This window comes from Phycomyces blakesleeanus (assembly GCF_001638985.1).
Source record: "Phycomyces blakesleeanus NRRL 1555(-) unplaced genomic scaffold PHYBLscaffold_34, whole genome shotgun sequence".
Taxonomy (NCBI): domain Eukaryota; kingdom Fungi; phylum Mucoromycota; class Mucoromycetes; order Mucorales; family Phycomycetaceae; genus Phycomyces; species Phycomyces blakesleeanus.
Genome location: NW_017265164.1, coordinates 102,499 through 121,092, shown reverse-complemented (window position 1 = coordinate 121,092; position 18,594 = coordinate 102,499). Strand labels below are relative to the sequence as shown.

Sequence of the window (18,594 nt, the reverse complement as noted above, 5' to 3'; positions counted from 1 at the left end):
CTCTTTGGAAAGTAAGATTCGGCTTTTGTGGAAGAATGAATAAGTCCAACAGAAAGAACAAAGTCTGAGGTTGTACGAAAAGAGGCTACGGAAAACCTGAGCCGATGAATTATATTAATGACAAGAAGCAGTTTTGTAGTGTAACATTGAAATCTTACACACATTGTTTAGCTCAACTTGCCCTTGGAAGACAACGAAACGATGCAAGTAATTCAGGCCCAAGATGCGGCAAAATCTAACACTGATGTTGCCATGAGAGAAGTATCGGTCAAGCGTACTTGTATACGCTACTGTAAGAAAAACGACCAAAAAAAATTGCATGCAAAGGAATAATTTACATGTTGATAAGTTAATTTTTTTTTATTTTTGACATGATGGGAAAAAGATAAAACAACGGATCTATTTGACTAAAATTGATCCCCGGAAAAGCTTTCATTTTTCTGATGATATTTTATTGTGCTTTGCATGAATTCAAATGGTAATGTTGGGTGTTTGGAAGTTGAAAGTTGCGTCTTCACAAGTGTACAATGATTTATGGCAACTTTATATTTCACTCGCTTTTGTAGTACCAATATAGAAGAGAGGTACATATGAAATAAAAAGAGAATATAACCATGAAACCATTGAATTACCAAGGTATGTAAATAAATAGAACTTGTAAAAGTTGGTTGCAATATCGATCGACACTAATTATAGAGAGATAACATTTGGATTCTACCGGACCACAAGTTGTGCCCATCTTGCTTGCTCCCCAGTTTAATGACACCAACTCATGTCCTTCTGCATAACTGGTCAAGTAGATTTAAATTTAGGGCACAAACGGTTCATTAATTGAATAGATTATATTTTCTCAGGACACGCCATTTTTTTGCCCTGATGGATTAAAGAGACATCGGGTCCCGGACAGATAGTCACAATCAATTTAGTCAGGTTAAATAGAAAGGTCGTGCTCGTATGATTGATTTTCTTATATATGTAGGGGGGGATGAAAAAGTATTTTTAGTTTGTTCAAACGGAGACAAGTTTCCAGAATTTTGAGCTTTTTTTTTCTTCTTTTCTTCTGTATAACAGAGATTTATTTTAATGGCCGACAATGTAGAAAATATATATACATATATTATATAAGAAAAAAAGAAAAGGATAGTAACAATAAGCAATTAGAGAAAGCATTAGACATTAAAATTGTCCAATCCAATTCCACACACATCAAAGGGTTCTTTCTGATCTTCTACAAAGTGGATCCTGATGGTTTTGAATTCTTTTACTCCCGAACAATCGATACCCAGAGGTACACGTTGACGTACTACTTGAGCATCCGGTAATGTCCAAAGTTTACAAGTCACCTTTTTTAAATAAATAAATAAATAAATAAATAGATGTTAATTATATTTCATTTGACCTTTTCTAACGATGTCCAGATTATGTATAGTTACCCAATTGTTTTCTACTGATTCTACAGTAACATTAAACATCGATGCTGCATGACGGATATCTCTTCGGCCATATAATACCAGTCGTTTTGCTTCAATTGATCCTACCATTGTCAATCCAAAGTAATCATTTGCCTTTGGTACTATATACAGAGATATTAATTCATTAATTGATTGATTAATAAATTAATTAAAGAAAAAAAAAGTTTGTACATCTATATGTATTTTACTTTTAAAGGTGTTCCAACAGGTTCTTGGATCCTGATCTACTGCCTTTTGATAGGACTGATAAACCCATTCATGGTGCAGACCTGTAGATTTACGCGATTGCAATGATTCGATCCCTGAGTCAAGATCTGTAGCTGGAACAAATGTACCCGGTTCTGGAAATGGGTCGATGTTTGTGATAAATAGGCATTTATCATTTACACAAGAAGCTCTAAATATAGTATAATAAATATATTAAATATATTGAATTGAATTGAATTGAATGGATAAATGTTATTCTACTAATCAATTTCTTACCTTTCTTGACGAGATTCCAATGGAATGATACCATCTAAACGGTTAAAATGATCTTTTTGGGTTATGTTTTCTGCCAAGGATTGTCCCAGCTTATCCATAGCATCATACTGATTATATATAACAAAAATTAAAACAAACAGATTAGAGAGAAAGATATATATAAGGCCTCATTGTTTTCCCTTTTTAATATTTATATTAATAATCACAAACTAATTTCAATTAATTAATTAATACAGAAAAAAAAAAGGGGGAAACAATATTGGTTACCATATTTTCATAGAGACTCGGTGACCGAATTATAGGATTCAGCTTATCTTCTTGTTCAAGAGAAACCAATGAATTGGAAAGTATCCATGGATATTGGTTAGTCCAGAGACTAAAATACATATCTGCCTGCCGTAACTGAGCTTTTGTGATTCCTTGTTCAGCCAGCTGAGTCAAAAAGGTCTGTGCTTTGTGGCGTGGAATGAATGCGCCGTATCGAAGGTCAACATATCCAGTATGTAATGAAGAATCTTGAATAGAAAAAAAAACATAAAAAGTAAATAAGACACATACATATTCTTGTAAATCGCCGCTAACATTTACAAGAAAAAAGTTATTATTAAAAGGTATATATATAGATATATTTACCTATATTATTATTAGTATTATTTCCTATATTTCCGAAGCGCCACCCAAGTGCATCAAGGTACTCAGTCGGCCTTGCGCTGGCGTAAACCAACTCCGGTGATTTGAGGGAAAGAGTGTACAAGGTATCCAAATATATATTCAGCCACACATCGTCTTGCGTATAGCATGTTTCGTGGCTTGCCATTGAGCATGTTGTGAAACGCCCCATTGTCTGAATATCGTCTCTTGAATCATAAATCTCTATCGATACATCCTCGGACATCTCGCCGCCAAAATCCTATATTATATTATATTATATTATATTATATCAAGTGATATAACAATCATATGTAACCAAAAAGAAGCCAATTAGTAAACACAATATTCTGGTATGGTTTGTTATAGTATAATTCATTTTGACTTTACCTCAACCACCAGTGGACGGGATTCGATTTGATTGAATATCAAGATTTCTTTAAAAAAGGGATATTTAGACAGGTGCTTGACGACCTGTTGGATTCCTTCGTCGTTGTCGGATACTCGGTATATGACTGCCGTGACTGGCTTAAACAAGACAAGAGAAGCAAATGAGGCAAAGGAAGGCGATTTGGCGGTAAACATGGTTGGCTTGTAGGCACTAGATCGGTCTCTGATGGCTTCGTCTTCAAGTTGAAGAGGCCAAATGGGGAAATCTTGGATGGCCTTGATTTCTACAGCCATTTCAGCAGGCCGCATATCAAATTCGATCCTGTCATCGTATCCAAGCACAATAAAGTAAAAGAAGCAAAGGGTCACTGTCAAAAAGAGAATGGACACCAATCGGCGAGGTTGACGTGAACAGAGCTGGAAGTATTGGCGTAATAGTTCAAAAGTATCCGGGAAATCTTTTGGATCAAATAGTAACATTATTATTATTATTAATATTTCTATAGAAACCGATTATATGAATATATATAATGAAGTGTAAAGACGTATGTAAAGATGTAAAGAAGTATGTAAAGAGAAAGAGAAAGAGAAAGAGGGGTAAAGGAAGAAAGGAAGATAAAAATCAAAGTTGAAATATTAGTAAAATAGTAAAATAGGGGATTATTTATAGGTATTTTGATTACCCAATATATATATATATACATAGGGGTCGGGGGGTGAGTTGAGAAGGAAGAAATAGAAAGCAAAAAAAAAAGAGGGGGGTTGAGGTTAAAGACTGATCGTTAGTATTATTATTATTATTATTATTATTATTATTATTTTTTGATCAAGATAATTTTGATGTCCAAGTTACTTACTAATGAGTACAATTTTCTATATATAATGATCTTATTTTTAATCTCTCTAAATGAGAGAATAGCAATATCGACTTATTTTGAAACCAAGTGTTTCAAAAAAGTAAATTATATATATATAATTTATATGCATAAATTATGGTTTGAATACCAATTGCTTCAATAGGTAATATTGTTATCAAGACTTCACAAACGCACTCATAAAGAAATTTGTATCAACCATTTTTGTTAATAGATCTATGTATAAATATATACAAATATATATTTTTATTTATTTATCTGTTTGTTTGGTTTATATATACACTATTTCTTTTTGTTTCTTTCTTTTGAATTACAAATAGCCAAAAAATAATAATCTTATTTCCCCTGCCCCTTTTCCTGTTCTGACGCCAGCGCCTGGATCTTTGATAGGCAGTTGTGACACTTGAATCCAAGAGCATTGGCCAAACTATACTTGCTCTTTGCATGCTGTCCACTTCCAACTCCATACTGTCCCTTGTCATTGGCTTTCAAGACAACCTGGATCTCAGCCTCGGCCTCCTTTAACGAGTTCTCCTCCATCAGCATCTGCGCCTTTTCATAATGTGCAAAGTAATAAACATAGTGGTCCAGCTTGACCTTCTCGGCATTCTCGAACACGGTCTTGATCGATCTGGCATGGTCGGCTCTAACCCGAACCCTTTCATTCTCGCCCTCATTTGATACGTCAGATTCCAGTCGTTGGTCAATGTTACGCAAGATCACGGCACGGAGGTAATACACCAGGCACAGATCATCATGATAGTATTGCTCCGAAGTCTCGAGCTTGTCCAGCGCATCTTGTGTCCTTTTAAGATCGATCTTGAGCAATTCTATCGGCATAAAATCAAATGCTGAAAAGGCATGAAGGATCTCCAGGTCTGGCAGCACAAGCTTATTCTGCAAACCGAATTTTCGTGATTTGCGTGACACGAATTTCTATCATACAATTTTTTTTTCAATATTGAAACATATCACACTCAATCAAAAAAAAAATCTTCTCTATCTGTTGTTGATTAGATTATTTACCTCCATGGGAATTGATTTTCCAGCAATCTTCTTTCTTTCACCATCAACCTTCTTCATCAACTTCTTGACATCTCCTAGACCTTTAGAATCCTTTTTGTTCTCCTCTTCGGTCAGCATATAAAACGCAACTGCCTTGAGGTAGCTGTAGGCTGCCTTGGACCAGTTGCTCTCTTTGGAAAGGATATCAAACATCTTGTGTGCCACACTCCAGTCTTGCTGAATAAACGCAATCACACCAAGCTCCCAATAACACATGTGCTGCAACTGTCTCCAGTCCTTTTGGATGTCGATTGCCTTGTGGTACTGCACCTTGGCATCCTCCAGTCTCTGCTTGCTCATCAGCAGCCGGCCATTGAAATACAGAAAGAAGACCGCATTTGGGTAGATCTCGAGATTGTAGGCCAACACACGCTCGGCCAGATTGACGTCCACATTTTCGAGGGGCATCATCCGCGAGAGCACGATGTGGTACAAAATTATCACCATATCGCACAGCTGGCGTCGTAATCCTTCGTCTGAACTCTGTCGCTCGGGTAAGCTACCACTGTAGCTACCACTCTCGTTCTTGGTTTCTCGATAGGTATCCCAGCCTCCGATAGACTCTAGCATGGCCATACCGTGCGCACGGTTGAATGAAAAGCCAACAAACTCGGCCAGCTTGACAACCGATGGAGGCATCATTGACAAAATCAGGTTGAAACAGCCGACGCCCAGTGCAACCCCAGACGTAAAATGGTCATCGAGCTCGTAACCAGCCGAAACGTCTTTTCCCTTGGCCGCCTCTTGCTGGACAAACAAGACGTACTTTTCTAAAGTGCAGTAGGTGTTGTAACTTGACCTGATGTTTAATCCCTCCCGCAAAAACGATACCATGCTCTCGTCATAGACAATTCCCAACAGAGCTTTCAAGAGGTATGCCTCTGCATAGACCAGCTCCTAATATAATTTTTTTAATGTCATGCTTTTATTCACATTTATATATATTCTTTGTGGGGACTTACGGCGTGGCGTTGAGTACAGGTCAATGACTTTGTGTACTCTAGTCCTCCATTTGCCTTGACCCATGTGGTGATGTTATCCAACCAGCCGGCATCCTTTTTGCGTTCTCGACTGGCCAGATTAATGGTTTTCTTGAGGACCTGGAGAGTGGTGTTGATATCGTCCTTTTCAAAGGTCATCATGCACTTGAGAAACAGGATGAATCCGTATCCGAGCGAATGGTACATCGAAGTTTCGCAGTGTGGGGTCAGGATGGTTTCGGCTTCCGAGATACGGGAGTCAAGAAAGAGGTCAAACGCACGCCGGACCTGGACAATCGAGTCAAACATCTCCTTTTTCTTGACGTCTTCTTCTTTAAGGCTTTCTAAGCTTGACTTTTCGGTCTCGGCCAGGTTGACGAGATTCGTAAAAGAAGAGCCGATGCGGGCAATGGAGCGTAATGAGGGCTTGACATGAGTCTTTTTGTTGCCACCGAGATTATGTTCAGGTTTTGCTGGTTTGGAATCCATTGCTAATATTGGCATAATTTATTTGGCTGTCTGTTTGTCTGTTTTGTGTTTGAGAGTAAAGAAATTTCTTTTTTGTTTTCAAATATATTAATTAAATTGAATTGAATTGAATTGAATTGAGTCGAGTATAATGTAGTATGAGATGAAAGGATATTAAATGGTATGATATGATATGAAAATAAATAAATAAATAATTAAAGAACGTTTGGTGGTGAAAAAAAGTCTAGGGATAATAAAGGAGGGGGGGGGAGAATGGAAATGAGGTCGGAGAAAGAGAGAAAGTAAAAGAAAGGTTTTTGGTTGGCAGGTTACTTTTTTTGTTTTATATTTTATTTATGCTTTACGGCTAAAGGTAAGCTAATTTTCGGACCCGGAAAAACTACTTGCACGTTTTGTATATATTGACAAATGCTAATATTGTAATTCAAATTATAATACAGCATGGATATGTATATTAATTAATCATTTTTGCATGGTTTAGGTATATATTATATATATAGAGAGATATACAAATTATTATATTACATTATATTTAACAGAGAGATTTTTTTCTTAAAATTTATCCATGTATTCGTTTGGTTTCAATTGATAAAGAAGTAGTAGTAGTAGAGGAAGACTATTTCAGGTATATAAAAAAATACTATATAAAAGCGTCTTGGTTGTATTAAAGGTCTAAAAAAGATATAGAGAATAATCCACGTGGCAATAAAAGACAAAATGCTAGAAAGCCTATGTTTTCCTTACTTAATTATTTATTTATATGTATGGGTTTGTACAAGTATAAAAGTATAAAAGAAAGGCCTGTGGAACCCACGGGTTTTTAAAAAAAAAATTGCAACAAAGGATAGACATAAATACGTATAGACGTGTCATTAATATTACCATAACCAAATCAATTTCTGGTTTTATGATCAAGCTCTAAAGGAGAATAATCAACTACAGGAACCCTTTTGCCACACGTTTGATTTTTTGTAGTCCTTTTATAAGGGAAACAATGGCGAACTTTTCTATTTTCTGAGCAAAACTATTACTGTATTATTTAAATACATGGCTATAAGTCCAAGGGATAAAGTCTGGCTGTAGTCTGTAAACTGTGACTATATATATATAATACCAAGTTAGGGATACAGTCAAGAGGAACAGAGTTGGCTCAGCAAACATGTATAAAAATAAAAATAAAAATCCCACGCATGCACGCATGCACGCATGCACGCACGCACGCACGCACGCACGCACGCATACGTACGCTATATTCCTCTCTATTTCTGGATCGTAATCAAAACAGGATATATACATATATAATAAAGTTTATTTTGAAACAAAATCAGTCGAGTAAATTATATGGTTTCTACTTTTATATCTTCTTTTACACCAAGAAACCCAATTGGTTACAAACACACATACATACATAGTATTGAAGCTATCGTACTTTGATAATGCCTTTTTAATTCATTTTTAATACATGCAGCTAAGCCCCATTATATAATCGTGTAAAAACCACTAGCTATTATTCTACAACAAAAGGAAAACTTTGGTGTATATCATAAAACGTATTGTCAAGGTTACCCTAATAAAATGTTTGCAGATTCTGACTAATAACACTGTATAGCAACAAGAAATATTTGAGTAGAAAGAAGGCTGTTGTTTATTGTATAAAGATTATGATAATATAAATGATAGGAAATGGTAAGACGATAATCAGAGAGCTGGTTTATCTCCAGTAACTATAGGACTGCTCCTTAATCACATCACCTCTTCTTATTTTTCTTAAAAGAGCACCATCCTTAAAATCTAGAAAATGTCTTTGAACAGATTTTAAACGAAATAAAAAGATACCGTGCTCCAGATCTTTCTTCCAAAATCGTCTTGCTATATATCCCATACCATCGTAATAGCTGCCATATATCTTCATGTCTTTCCGTATCTTTTGTTTCATCCTTTTGCCCTTTAGGCGTTTACAATAATATCTCTTAGCAAACTCAACATCACGTCTACCGAGCTCCCACTGAATAAACCTTGGCTTTCGGTTTGTTTTGTCCAAGCACAAATGGTACCAGTTTGATCGAGATGATTCTTCTTCGTTGCCTTGATATAGACTTAGTAAACTTATATCAGAATTCTCCATTTGCTCAATCCCACAAAACTTTACAATATTATCTCCTTCTATTTTATGGCAAACAATTAATGTCTCTAGTTGTGTAAAAGGCATCTCGAACATATTATGAGCAATGTTTTTTCCAGGCCGATAATCATACAAAAAATTTGTCAAAAACAGGAACTTGAGCTGCTGACAACGGAATGAAATGTATTTAACCAAGTTAGGGGTGACCTCTGTAGATATAATCTCTAGGTTTTGCAATGGATGTGGCGGGTCTTGCGAATATGGCGTGTAAGTATAATCCTCATTAGTAAATGACCAAACACGGCATTTATATAGGCGTAATGATCTTAATACATGGCAATTTTCAAAGATATTTTCAAAATCGACAAACGCATCTTTTATGCACAAGTAACCGAGTCTCGGATAAAAACTAGAAAGGGATTGGTATCGTCTGACTCTTGGAAAGTGATCACCCGAAATGGTCATATACTTTAACCGATTAGTTATTGGTTTGATACAATCGTCGGAATATGACAGCTCGTAAGCTCTTCTAGATGTTGTATGTTCAATGTGTTCCAATTTAGATCCAAAGTGATGAAGAGTCTGGTAAAATATAGAAAATGGCCACCCATTGAAAGTAGTGTAATCTGTTTTCGCTTTCTTCAGCAAAGGAAAGAATTCATCAACCGTTGACAGTAATTTTAGCTGGTCTTGATACTGTTGCTTGTCGTAAAAGATGTCTTTTGATGCTTGGTCAGGACAATTTTTTATGTCATAAAAATATAGTAAGTTTGGATACTTGCGTGCAAAGTAAAATATCCAAAAAGTATCAAGGTAATTCATATTAAATGAGATCTTCGTCATATTCGATGCTTGGATAACATTTTTCATTACTTCAAAATCGTATTCTGGTACTGGCGCAAGAGCATAGTATAGTTCAAGATGCTCCAACTTTGGTAAGGACTGGTGAAGTAGCTCAAAGCATGTCCACAAAAACAAAGGACCACAGTTTTCGTAAGAGGCTACTGGGCGAATTACAAAAGAAATAAGGCCTGGAAAGATCGATAGTCTTTTAAAAATTTCTTCAAATAAAAATAGTCCACTCTTTAAGCGTATCTCGAGATGTGTCAATGACTTCCAAAGACTCCAATCAATTGTTTCTGAAACTATATGGCTTCTTTCATTGTTTTCATTATAGAGAAGGTATCTTATCCTAGAAAAGTTTTGTTGTAATACTGGAATATATTTTTTGGGATCATGTTCTGGCTTTTCAATACTCAGCGCCCACACACGATTGAAATTCTTCTGATAGATTTCTTTAATATGAAGTGTGTCGAGGATTGTAGTGAAGCTTTCTTTATACACATAAATCCTGCACAAATAGACATTTAGGAATGGCTCTGTCCACTCTTTGCACACCAGTGCACAGCTACGTCGGTCTTTCTTACTGGTATATGTTGCAATATATGAGAAGATATTGGGTAGTAATTTTGAATTCATTAAAATTGAGATAGAGAGATAGCGAGACTATCTAGTAGTCATAGGCCAAGTATTTTTTTTTATACTTTTTGACTCTGGACATGAAACATTATACGCCCTTAGATTGTGGCTTACAGATCCCCTATAATTACCTCGGAACAACTCACTTTCTATCATGTTACGAAAAATGACTTTATTGACTTTCTCATTCTGCGTAACATACTTCATTTTTTTTGTCCTACACAATAAAAACAAGTGTTTTCTCAACCATACGTCAAAGTCCTAAATGTTAGCATGCACTTGAGAACCCTCTAAAGATAATAGTAATATTATTTAGCTCTATCATTTACCATATTCATCCTTATTCTGAGATATGTTATTGGGACACACCACTTTTCTCTTACATACTTTAATAGATGCTCTCGGTACTTTTGTTGCCTAAACCAGTCTATTCAAAATTCATATTCTCAAATTTATTACAAAAAAAAACAATTATTAGTAGAAATGAAAATAAAATCATGGTTGTGCGATAATATTTATTCAAAAGCTTTTTAAAAACATATTGTTCTTTAAGACATATGTAGTCGTTACTCTACTTCTTACTTTACTTTACTATACATATAAAGTAACAAGTTAAAATAAAAAAAATGATGATTATGGATATTCTTCAGCAATGGAAGAGATTATGTATATATATAATGTTTTTCTTTTAATCAAAGCTTATACGTTTAAATACCCTATATTTTTTGTCGTAAAGAAAATAGCTATTGATAGATCTCATACGAAATACCAAGGAACCTTCTCCAAGATTTTTCTTCCAGGATCTTTTTGGTACATAGTTATTGAACTTATCACCCTTTTCTTCGGTCTTTTCGTCTTCCATCTTCCTGCGCTTAAAGTCTCTGTAATATTCCTGAAAGTATTCAATGTCGGGTACCCCAAGCTCCCAGGAAACTATTCTTTTCGAGTTATTCTCGTCCAAGCATACATGATACCAGTTTGAACGAATCGGTTGCTCCTGACAGTCTGTATCAAGCTCACGGCCATCAGTAGCAGTACCACTGGCAGGAGTGGTATCCAATTGTTCAATTACATAATATTTGATAACATCGGCTCCTATCTTAATATTATAAAGTATCAGTGTGTCCAATTGAAAAGACCACATGTCAAGAAGCACTTGTCCGGTTTCCTCAAAATTGGATTCAGTAAAACCAACTTCATCTAATTTCACGAGAGACAGTTTTTTACAACGGATAAAAAGATATTTGAATGCATCGATACTTATTTTGGTAGAAGTCATCTGTAGTTTTTGTAAAGGGTGCTGGCCATGGTTGCGACTATGGTTGGAGCTCTGTTGCGTTTTTTTGGATTGGTTTATACAGAACTTTCTTAAATATAGTGATCGTAATATTGGGCAATTATCCAGAATAATGTCTATATCCATCTGCCAGTCGATGCCCATATACAATTCAACTAGATTGGGGTATAAAGCGAATTCGTCTGTAAAGTTCTTACCAGACGTAGAATAGGATGCAGTCTGCCATAAAATCTCAAGCGATTCTGATATAGGTTTCAAGCACGCATTAAAGCCGTCCTGCGAATTTAAATGAGATGCGTTGATGTAAACCTCTAAGCGTTTTGTGTTTATTCCAGACTTTTGAAGAGTGTCGTAGAATATGGACATCGGCCATCCATTGTGACTAGCAATGGGTGTGGTGATCGTTTTTAGATGAGGGAAAAATTGGTCAAGCGTTGATAGTAATTTGATGTCATCTAGATGGCGTTTCTGATCATACGCTGTTGTATTTAGCTGTTTACGCAAAGAACTGGGAGTGAACGCAAGCTTGGATATATCTGGATATTTGAGTGCAAAATACAATACCCAGAGAGCGTCGATATATTTATGATTATAGGATATAGCTTTAACAGATTTTGCAGGGGTAAGACATCGTATTTTATCCAATTCGTCATCTGATATTGGCTCAAGGGTATAATCAACTTCTAGGTCTGTCAGCAGTGGTAAATTAAGGTGAAGTGACTCAATATCCAGCCACGAAACTGTCAAACGTATTTTATCGCTACTTTTTACTACGTTTGCCTTTAGTGACAAGGTCGTAAGGCTTGTCAATACAGTCAGACTCGTAAAAAAATCTTTCAATACAATCGAGGTTCTGCGAAAAAGTCTCATTTTCAGATGCGATAAGGACGTCCAACGATTCCAATCGATTAATTGATATAGTCTGCCTTTTTGGTAGGTTTCCAAATAATCAAGTCGATTTATGTTGTAGTAAATTTGCTGTATTGCTGATATATAATTCACGTCGTCTAATTCTGGATCTTCCATACGCAGCTCCCGTATACGATGTGCATTCCTGAGGTAGATGTACCCTTGGTATGATTTGTCACATATATTATTCACAGAGCTTTTATCAACTCTCTGAGAGTACCAAAGTACGTGCAGAAATGGCTCCTTCCACTGTTTACAAACTAAGGCGTATTTGAGTATGTTGCTTCCTTTGAAATTAATTGCAATGCGGTGAAGAATTTCGTACGGAAGGCTTGGCACCATTGTAATAGAGAACGAAATGGAGAAAGAGAAAGAAAGGGAGAGAGAGGGGGGGCAACGATAATCAAATGTATTCTTACTTTTTTTCTGCCAGTCATAGTCAATTTGGCCAATAATTTTGACAATTTACAATACACTAAAGGAACTTTTCTGTAGAAATAACAATACTAGTGAATACATCATGAGATTTTGAACTTAAAGATCTAAAGATTTAGAGAATTTAAGGTTTAGATTTTTACCCTTTATATCATGAAACAGCCACACACACAGATACGTAACAAGCCTTCAAGATCTAGAATTCAACATATTTAACTTTGGACCATACATATATATATATCTCTATGGATACAAATTGAAAATTGCAGTAGTTTAATTTCATATGGTAAGATATGAGCGTGTCAAATCGTAACAAAGACGTGTCAAGAGGCAGCTATCTATTGTCTTTGGGATCAAATTATTCAAGCCAATGTGATATAATCCCTTTAATAAAAGCTGCCTGCAATGTAAAGACAAAAAAAAATAGGTATCTGAATATACGTATACCGGTTTTGGCACTCTTTAATTCCAATCTTTGTAAAGAGTGTTGTGAAATATAGAAAATGATTATCCATCATAATATTCTGTGAATGTGCCTGATTTCTTTTTATAATTACAATTGATCATGCGTTAATAGTAGTTTGGCATCACTAAGGTATTCTTGTTGATCGTATGTCAGTAGGTCTTCCAGAATCCCTTTTATCACCTCTGTCAAACTCAAGACTGAATATGTTTGGATAAGTGATAGTAAAATAAAACATCTATAAAGCATTATTATAATCTTTAATAGAGTGTCTGTCTTTTGTAATACTGTGTGCTTGATCTAATATTTCTCATTTTATCTACATCGTATTTTGATAGTTCTTCAAGCATAATATTACCGAACATATATTCCAGCCCATGCAAGTATATATATATATATATAAGCGAAATCCTTTTAATATCAAACCATAAAATATTTGGTTTATTTCTACTACTCTTGCACATCGACATTATTCCTAAGACAAAATGAGTAAGACAAGTCAAGATAGTCATACAATGTTTTTTTTTTCTGAAGATGTGTTCCACTAGAACTGTATTTCTGTACAAAAAAAAAGAATGTTCTCAGATGTGACAATAGCTTCCATTGAAAGTCCAATCAATTACTTCTATGAATTGATTTGTTTTGGTAGTCTTGATAGTAGTGGCAACTTTAAAAGGTACTCAATTTTGTGTAATAGTAGATATTCGATATTCAATTCATATACATAATGAGTATTGATGCGATAGGCATTATTCCTCTGGATCCTATTGCAAATTCTGTCTTGTACTTTTCCCATTAACGTCTAGGTTAATACCATTAGGCACCCAGAAGAGGCTCTGGCTATTGTTTGCAGACAAGGGATACTGGTGGTTCGGTTATCTTTTTTTTTGACATGGATCGTAACACACACGGGAATTCCGTACGCTAATTCTGATGTCATTATTACAAACGGAGATGGAGAAAGAACGAAAGAAAGGATTTTATTTGATAACTTTAATCAATTATATTATAGTTTTTATTTTAAACTTTTTTTTTGGCATGAAACAATGTACACCTTTAATTTGTGGCTTACCAATCTCAAGTAGTAGCTGTAGAACGAATATTGTTTTTTTCTCTAATAACCAAAAAGAATATCAAATCAAGAAAACGTATATTTTTAACTTGGTTTTCTTGATTTGCTTAATAGATAGAGAAAAGAGACCAGAAAATTTAGAGTAATGAGACAGTAGCAGCAATGGATAACTATCCATTTTATTGATTCGGGTATTGGGCTGTTAAAGTGGTTTCTACAATCATCACCCTAATTAGAAATCTCTATTTATGGTTCATTACACCATGTTTGCTTTAGCTACGCATGTGTGATACAAACTTCATTGAATTTGATTGTTTCCGGTTGTCTTGGTTCAATGAGCTAACATCAAAGTTCTTCATTTGTTCGGCCAAGTAATAACTGATGTATTGAGATCCCTCTACCTTAATATTTCAAGTGATAAATATCTCTAATTCTAGTAAAGACGTCAATAATCAGTTGTTCGATTTCCTGTCAGCAAGAATACATAAACTTAATATCTTTTAGTCGTATAATTTTAAGTTTTTTTTTTGCAGCAGAAGGATATGTAGTTGAATATACATATAATGATAGATGCATTTTTTTTTTAAAAAAAAACGGATGTGTCATAAAACTGTATTGTGGACCCTTGACCGACGCAACATATTGGATCAATTTATGTAAATTGATTACAAACTTGGGAATTCGTTCAAGTAGCTCTCTATTCCAATTTAATAAAGAAAAACATTTAATTCAGATAGTATTGGTTAAAAACTAAGAATGTATGCTTGAGGACTAAGGTCCAATTTGCTACTAGCCATGAACCTTTAAGACTTTTTAAATATCTTGAGCTAGTGTTATGAAAATAAACTTTATTGATGTAAAATAAAAGCTAACTACAAGATATGTTAATTTATGATAAGAGATAATGGTATAACAGCCGTACCGAAAGTATGCTTGTTGATTTATAAGAGTTATAGTATAGATGGTTGTAAATGGGAAAGAGAAAGATAAATTGTAAGTAATAAATGAGTTATCTAGTAAGTCAAAGGGCCACATCAATTTACGATATGTAACTATAAGTTATAGTGATCAAACATCAGTGGATTTGTGAGATATATTTCAAAATCAAGAGAAGGCCTAACTGTCCCTACATGTATCTGTTATCCTTATAAAGTATACTTTATTACAAGATATTATTTATTGAATAATTATACAAATCAAGAGGGCTTAATCTGATTTTGGACGAAAAATATTTCTATATTCATTTTTTTCTTCAAGAAAATAGTCTTTAACAGATTTGAACCGAAGTTTCAAGACACCGCCCTGAAGATCCCTTTTCCAAAACCTTTTAGGTTTATAACCATACAAAACTTCGTTTAAGTCCTTTCGTATCTTTTCTCGTCTTCTTCTTCGTTGAAAGTCTTTGTAGTATCTCTGGGCAAATTCAATGTCACGCCTTCCAAGTTCCCATGCCAAATTTCTGCCTTTTCTGTTTGTTCTGTCAGCACACAAATGGTACCAGTTTGATTGCGGTGCCTGTCCTTGATTATTTTGGCTCAATAGATTGGAATCAACATTTTCAATTTGCTCAATGACAATATGTTTAACAGGGATATAATCATATATATCAGAATCGTCAGAATGATTAGTGTTACTGTATGCTTTTAGCGTTTTTAGTTGTGAAAAAGGCATGTCCACAAGTAACTGCCCGGTTTCATCACTGCCAGAATAATGAAAATTGATATGATACAATTTCATATATTTCAGCTGTCTACAACGGAACGATATGTATTTAAAAGTATGCTGACTGATCTTCGTATCTTGAATTTCCAAAGTTTGTAACGAGTGCGGTAAGTGTGTAGGCTGTGGATACTCAGGGGAATGAATATCTGAGGAGGATATATTCAGTGATTGTAAGACTGGACAATAATCCAGAATATTTCCGATATCAATATAACCACCCAAATATATGTTCAATACAGTTAACTTGTGGCAATATACAAGTAGTTTCCTTTTTTTATCTAATTGATCAATCTGTTCGAGATACAAAACATTCACTGATTCAGAAAAATAACTGATCCACCTGTTTATATCATTTGCTTCTGGTGTCTCGTCCTCAAAATCAATATGTATATAATTTATCTTTACGTCGAAATGTCGAAGAGCGTCATAAAATAATTTAATTAACCAGAGATTGGTATTATTGATGTATGTGGATGTTTTTTGTAGACAAGGAAAGAATTGTTTGAGGGATAATAGTATTCGAAGTTGACTCTGGTATTTCTGGTCATCGCAAGGTATTTGATCGTCATCCCGTAGATTTTTAGGTGCTCTTAAATTTAAGCCAACTATATTGGGATATTTGTGTGCCAAGTAAAATATCCACAATGTGCTGAGAGTATCAGAAACAAATTCCATAGTTGTAATATTGTGTGCCGGTTCGACGTTTCTTATTGTTTCCATTTCTTTTTCGGGTATCAGTTGAAGTAAAAAGTCAATGTTGATATATTCCAGACGTGGCAGATAGAGATGAAGGGATTCAATGTTGGTTAGGGAGATATGAATGTTGACTTTTGGATCAAGCTCTTGCCTAATCGTAAAGTGAACAAGACAAGACAAAGCCGAGAATTCTTCAAAGGTAGTTTCCGGTGCAAGTTGTACACCCGTAAAAGATAGTTCCAAATGAGACAATGTCCCCCAAATACTCCAGTCAATTTTGCCTCCAGCTAATTTTTCTAAATCTACACGCCAGGATAGATACTTTATTCTGGAATATGTTTGCTGTAACAGTTGAATATGCTTAAAGCTATGCTTATATAATTTGATATCCAACGCCCATACTCGATACGCATTTTTTTGATAGACTTCTTTAGGACCGAATTCGTCGAATATTTTCTCTATATTCCAGTTCCCAATCTCAACTTTAGCCCAATAAGCGTTTAAAAATGGTTCTGTCCATTGTTTACAGACTAGGGAGCAGTTAAGTCGGTCTTTCTTTTTGACGTGTGTTGCCAGATATGTGAGGAGTTTTTCTGACAAATCTGTAGCCATTGTAGCATAGAATTAATCAAAGACAAAAGAAAGAAAGAGAAAGAAAATAAAAAAAATTCAATTGTTTTTTTATACCTTTTTGATTTTCGACATGAAACAATAAGGTCATTTAAAGTGTAACCTGTAGACTCTGAGTATTGGTCACCATTTTTTTTTACACACTTCAATTAAAATCTAATTATATATTATATTTCAAATGTTGTTCACAGTTCAATTTCATGTCTTCTTAAAAGCATATATTCGGAAATATTGTCCTCCTCAAAGTAATTAATTAATGTGTACAGCCTTTTGTCTATTTTTTCAAAAATGAATTCAGATCCGAGCTGTTTAACAGCAGCCTTATCCCTATCAGCCAATGATTTACTTTTTACACTTATTATATCCGACATTTTATAAGAATAAATTTTGCTGTCCTTATTAATATATATATATATAACACGCACGTCTCTTCACATTTCCGACTGACCCAATCATATCATATCTTCCCAAGTCTTTTTTTTTGTATTAATTATGTAAATAAATTGGTCAAGACATGTCCTTGGGAAAACGTGAATATCTATATAAGCATAAAAAGATGAAATCAATAAAGACCGTCCTTATATATCACTTTTCTTTTTCTTTTTACCTTTCTCAAGAAAGCAAGCTACCATATTCCAATATTTGGGCCGAGGAGTTATTAAAGGAGATCAATATATACTCTCTTTTTTTTACTAGCTGTTTGTGCCACTTCATCACATGCACCATAGCATATCGTATCATATATATAAGTAGTAAGAAGAATACAAACACTTTGTATTTATCATTGGAAAACATACTATCCGCATATCTTGAACCTTTTGATATAAATAAAAGGCAAAAAATATTAATCTTAGCTTATTACTTTAAATAAACGGCCTGATCTTATCATTAATTACTCTTATTAATTTTTTGAGCTTGAGGAGCAGATCTTAATTGTAGGAGATAACTATTACAATTATGGCTGCCTCGGTTCTATCCTAAGATAAGATTATAGTGACAAAATGAGTTCCATTTACTAACGTTTCTTGTATCTCTTATTACAGTGAACTAGAAAGTAGTGAAGTAGCTGTAGGAATGAAAACAGTAATTAAATAGCTATCCTTTTATTTATACTTTAATAAAATTGTCTTTCTACCCGTATTCATTCTCTCGTCATTAAGCTGGACATTTATATCACATAACCAACCCACCATGTGCCATAATTTAGACAGATATCCAGAAGAAAAAAAACTTCATTATAGCTCTTGTACATAATTATAAATATTCTTAGCTTATATTATTCTTAATATATAATTACAGTTAATATATCACTATATAAACTCTCTATCTCTTTCTTTGAAAAGCTGACAATATATCCATTTCTACAA

At 34.4% G+C, this 18,594-nt stretch overlaps 4 protein-coding genes across 4 annotated transcripts; all 4 read right to left on the bottom strand.

Annotated features, from left to right (window-relative positions):
- Window positions 1-1,057: 1,057 nt before the first annotated feature.
- On the bottom strand, window positions 1,058-3,608 carry PHYBLDRAFT_189222 (hypothetical protein). The gene is made up of 7 exons (XM_018439624.1): window positions 2,994-3,608; window positions 2,589-2,865; window positions 2,223-2,470; window positions 1,956-2,062; window positions 1,661-1,869; window positions 1,434-1,573; window positions 1,058-1,343 (listed from the first exon to the last, which is right to left on the bottom strand). Exons 1-7 carry the CDS (start codon window positions 3,471-3,473, stop codon window positions 1,170-1,172), a joined length of 1,635 nt encoding a protein of 544 aa, XP_018284683.1. The 5' UTR covers window positions 3,474-3,608; the 3' UTR covers window positions 1,058-1,169.
- A 478-nt stretch (window positions 3,609-4,086) lies between these two features.
- On the bottom strand, window positions 4,087-6,649 carry PHYBLDRAFT_137188 (hypothetical protein). Its single transcript, XM_018429843.1, has 4 exons — window positions 5,896-6,649; window positions 5,496-5,830; window positions 4,895-5,414; window positions 4,087-4,804 (listed from the first exon to the last, which is right to left on the bottom strand). The coding sequence occupies exons 1-4, from the start codon at window positions 6,415-6,417 to the stop codon at window positions 4,205-4,207; spliced, it is 1,977 nt and encodes a 658-aa protein (XP_018284682.1). The 5' UTR covers window positions 6,418-6,649; the 3' UTR covers window positions 4,087-4,204.
- Window positions 6,650-8,113: 1,464 nt separating this feature from the next.
- Window positions 8,114-12,551, bottom strand: PHYBLDRAFT_71928 (hypothetical protein; the record flags this gene model as incomplete). The annotated part of the gene is made up of 5 exons (XM_018442564.1): window positions 8,114-9,858; window positions 10,135-10,207; window positions 10,270-10,293; window positions 10,333-10,420; window positions 10,702-12,551. The coding sequence occupies 5 exons, from the start codon at window positions 12,549-12,551 to the stop codon at window positions 8,114-8,116; spliced, it is 3,780 nt and encodes a 1,259-aa protein (XP_018284681.1).
- Window positions 12,552-15,385: 2,834 nt separating this feature from the next.
- Window positions 15,386-17,209, bottom strand: PHYBLDRAFT_152190 (hypothetical protein; the record flags this gene model as incomplete). The annotated part of the gene is made up of 1 exon (XM_018432864.1): window positions 15,386-17,209. One exon carries the CDS (start codon window positions 17,207-17,209, stop codon window positions 15,386-15,388), a length of 1,824 nt encoding a protein of 607 aa, XP_018284680.1.
- Window positions 17,210-18,594: the final 1,385 nt, after the last annotated feature.

Bases quoted from the DNA above. Each gene is read 5' to 3' on its own strand.
- PHYBLDRAFT_189222 (XM_018439624.1), bottom strand. From the start codon at position 3,473: ATGTTACTATTTGATCCAAAAGATTTCCCGGATACTTTTGAACTATTA. The intron at 1,574-1,660 runs GTAAAATACATA...CTCTGTATATAG, and splicing joins CTGTTGGAACACCTTTAAAA to TACCAAAGGCAAATGATTAC. The intron at 1,344-1,433 runs GTAACTATACAT...TATTTAAAAAAG, and splicing joins AATCAGTAGAAAACAATTGG to GTGACTTGTAAACTTTGGAC.
- PHYBLDRAFT_137188 (XM_018429843.1), bottom strand. From the start codon at position 6,417: ATGCCAATATTAGCAATGGATTCCAAACCAGCAAAACCTGAACATAAT. The intron at 5,831-5,895 runs GTAAGTCCCCAC...AAATTATATTAG, and splicing joins CCTGTACTCAACGCCACGCC to GAGCTGGTCTATGCAGAGGC. The intron at 5,415-5,495 runs GTCTATCGGAGG...CGAGCGACAGAG, and splicing joins CACGGTATGGCCATGCTAGA to TTCAGACGAAGGATTACGAC.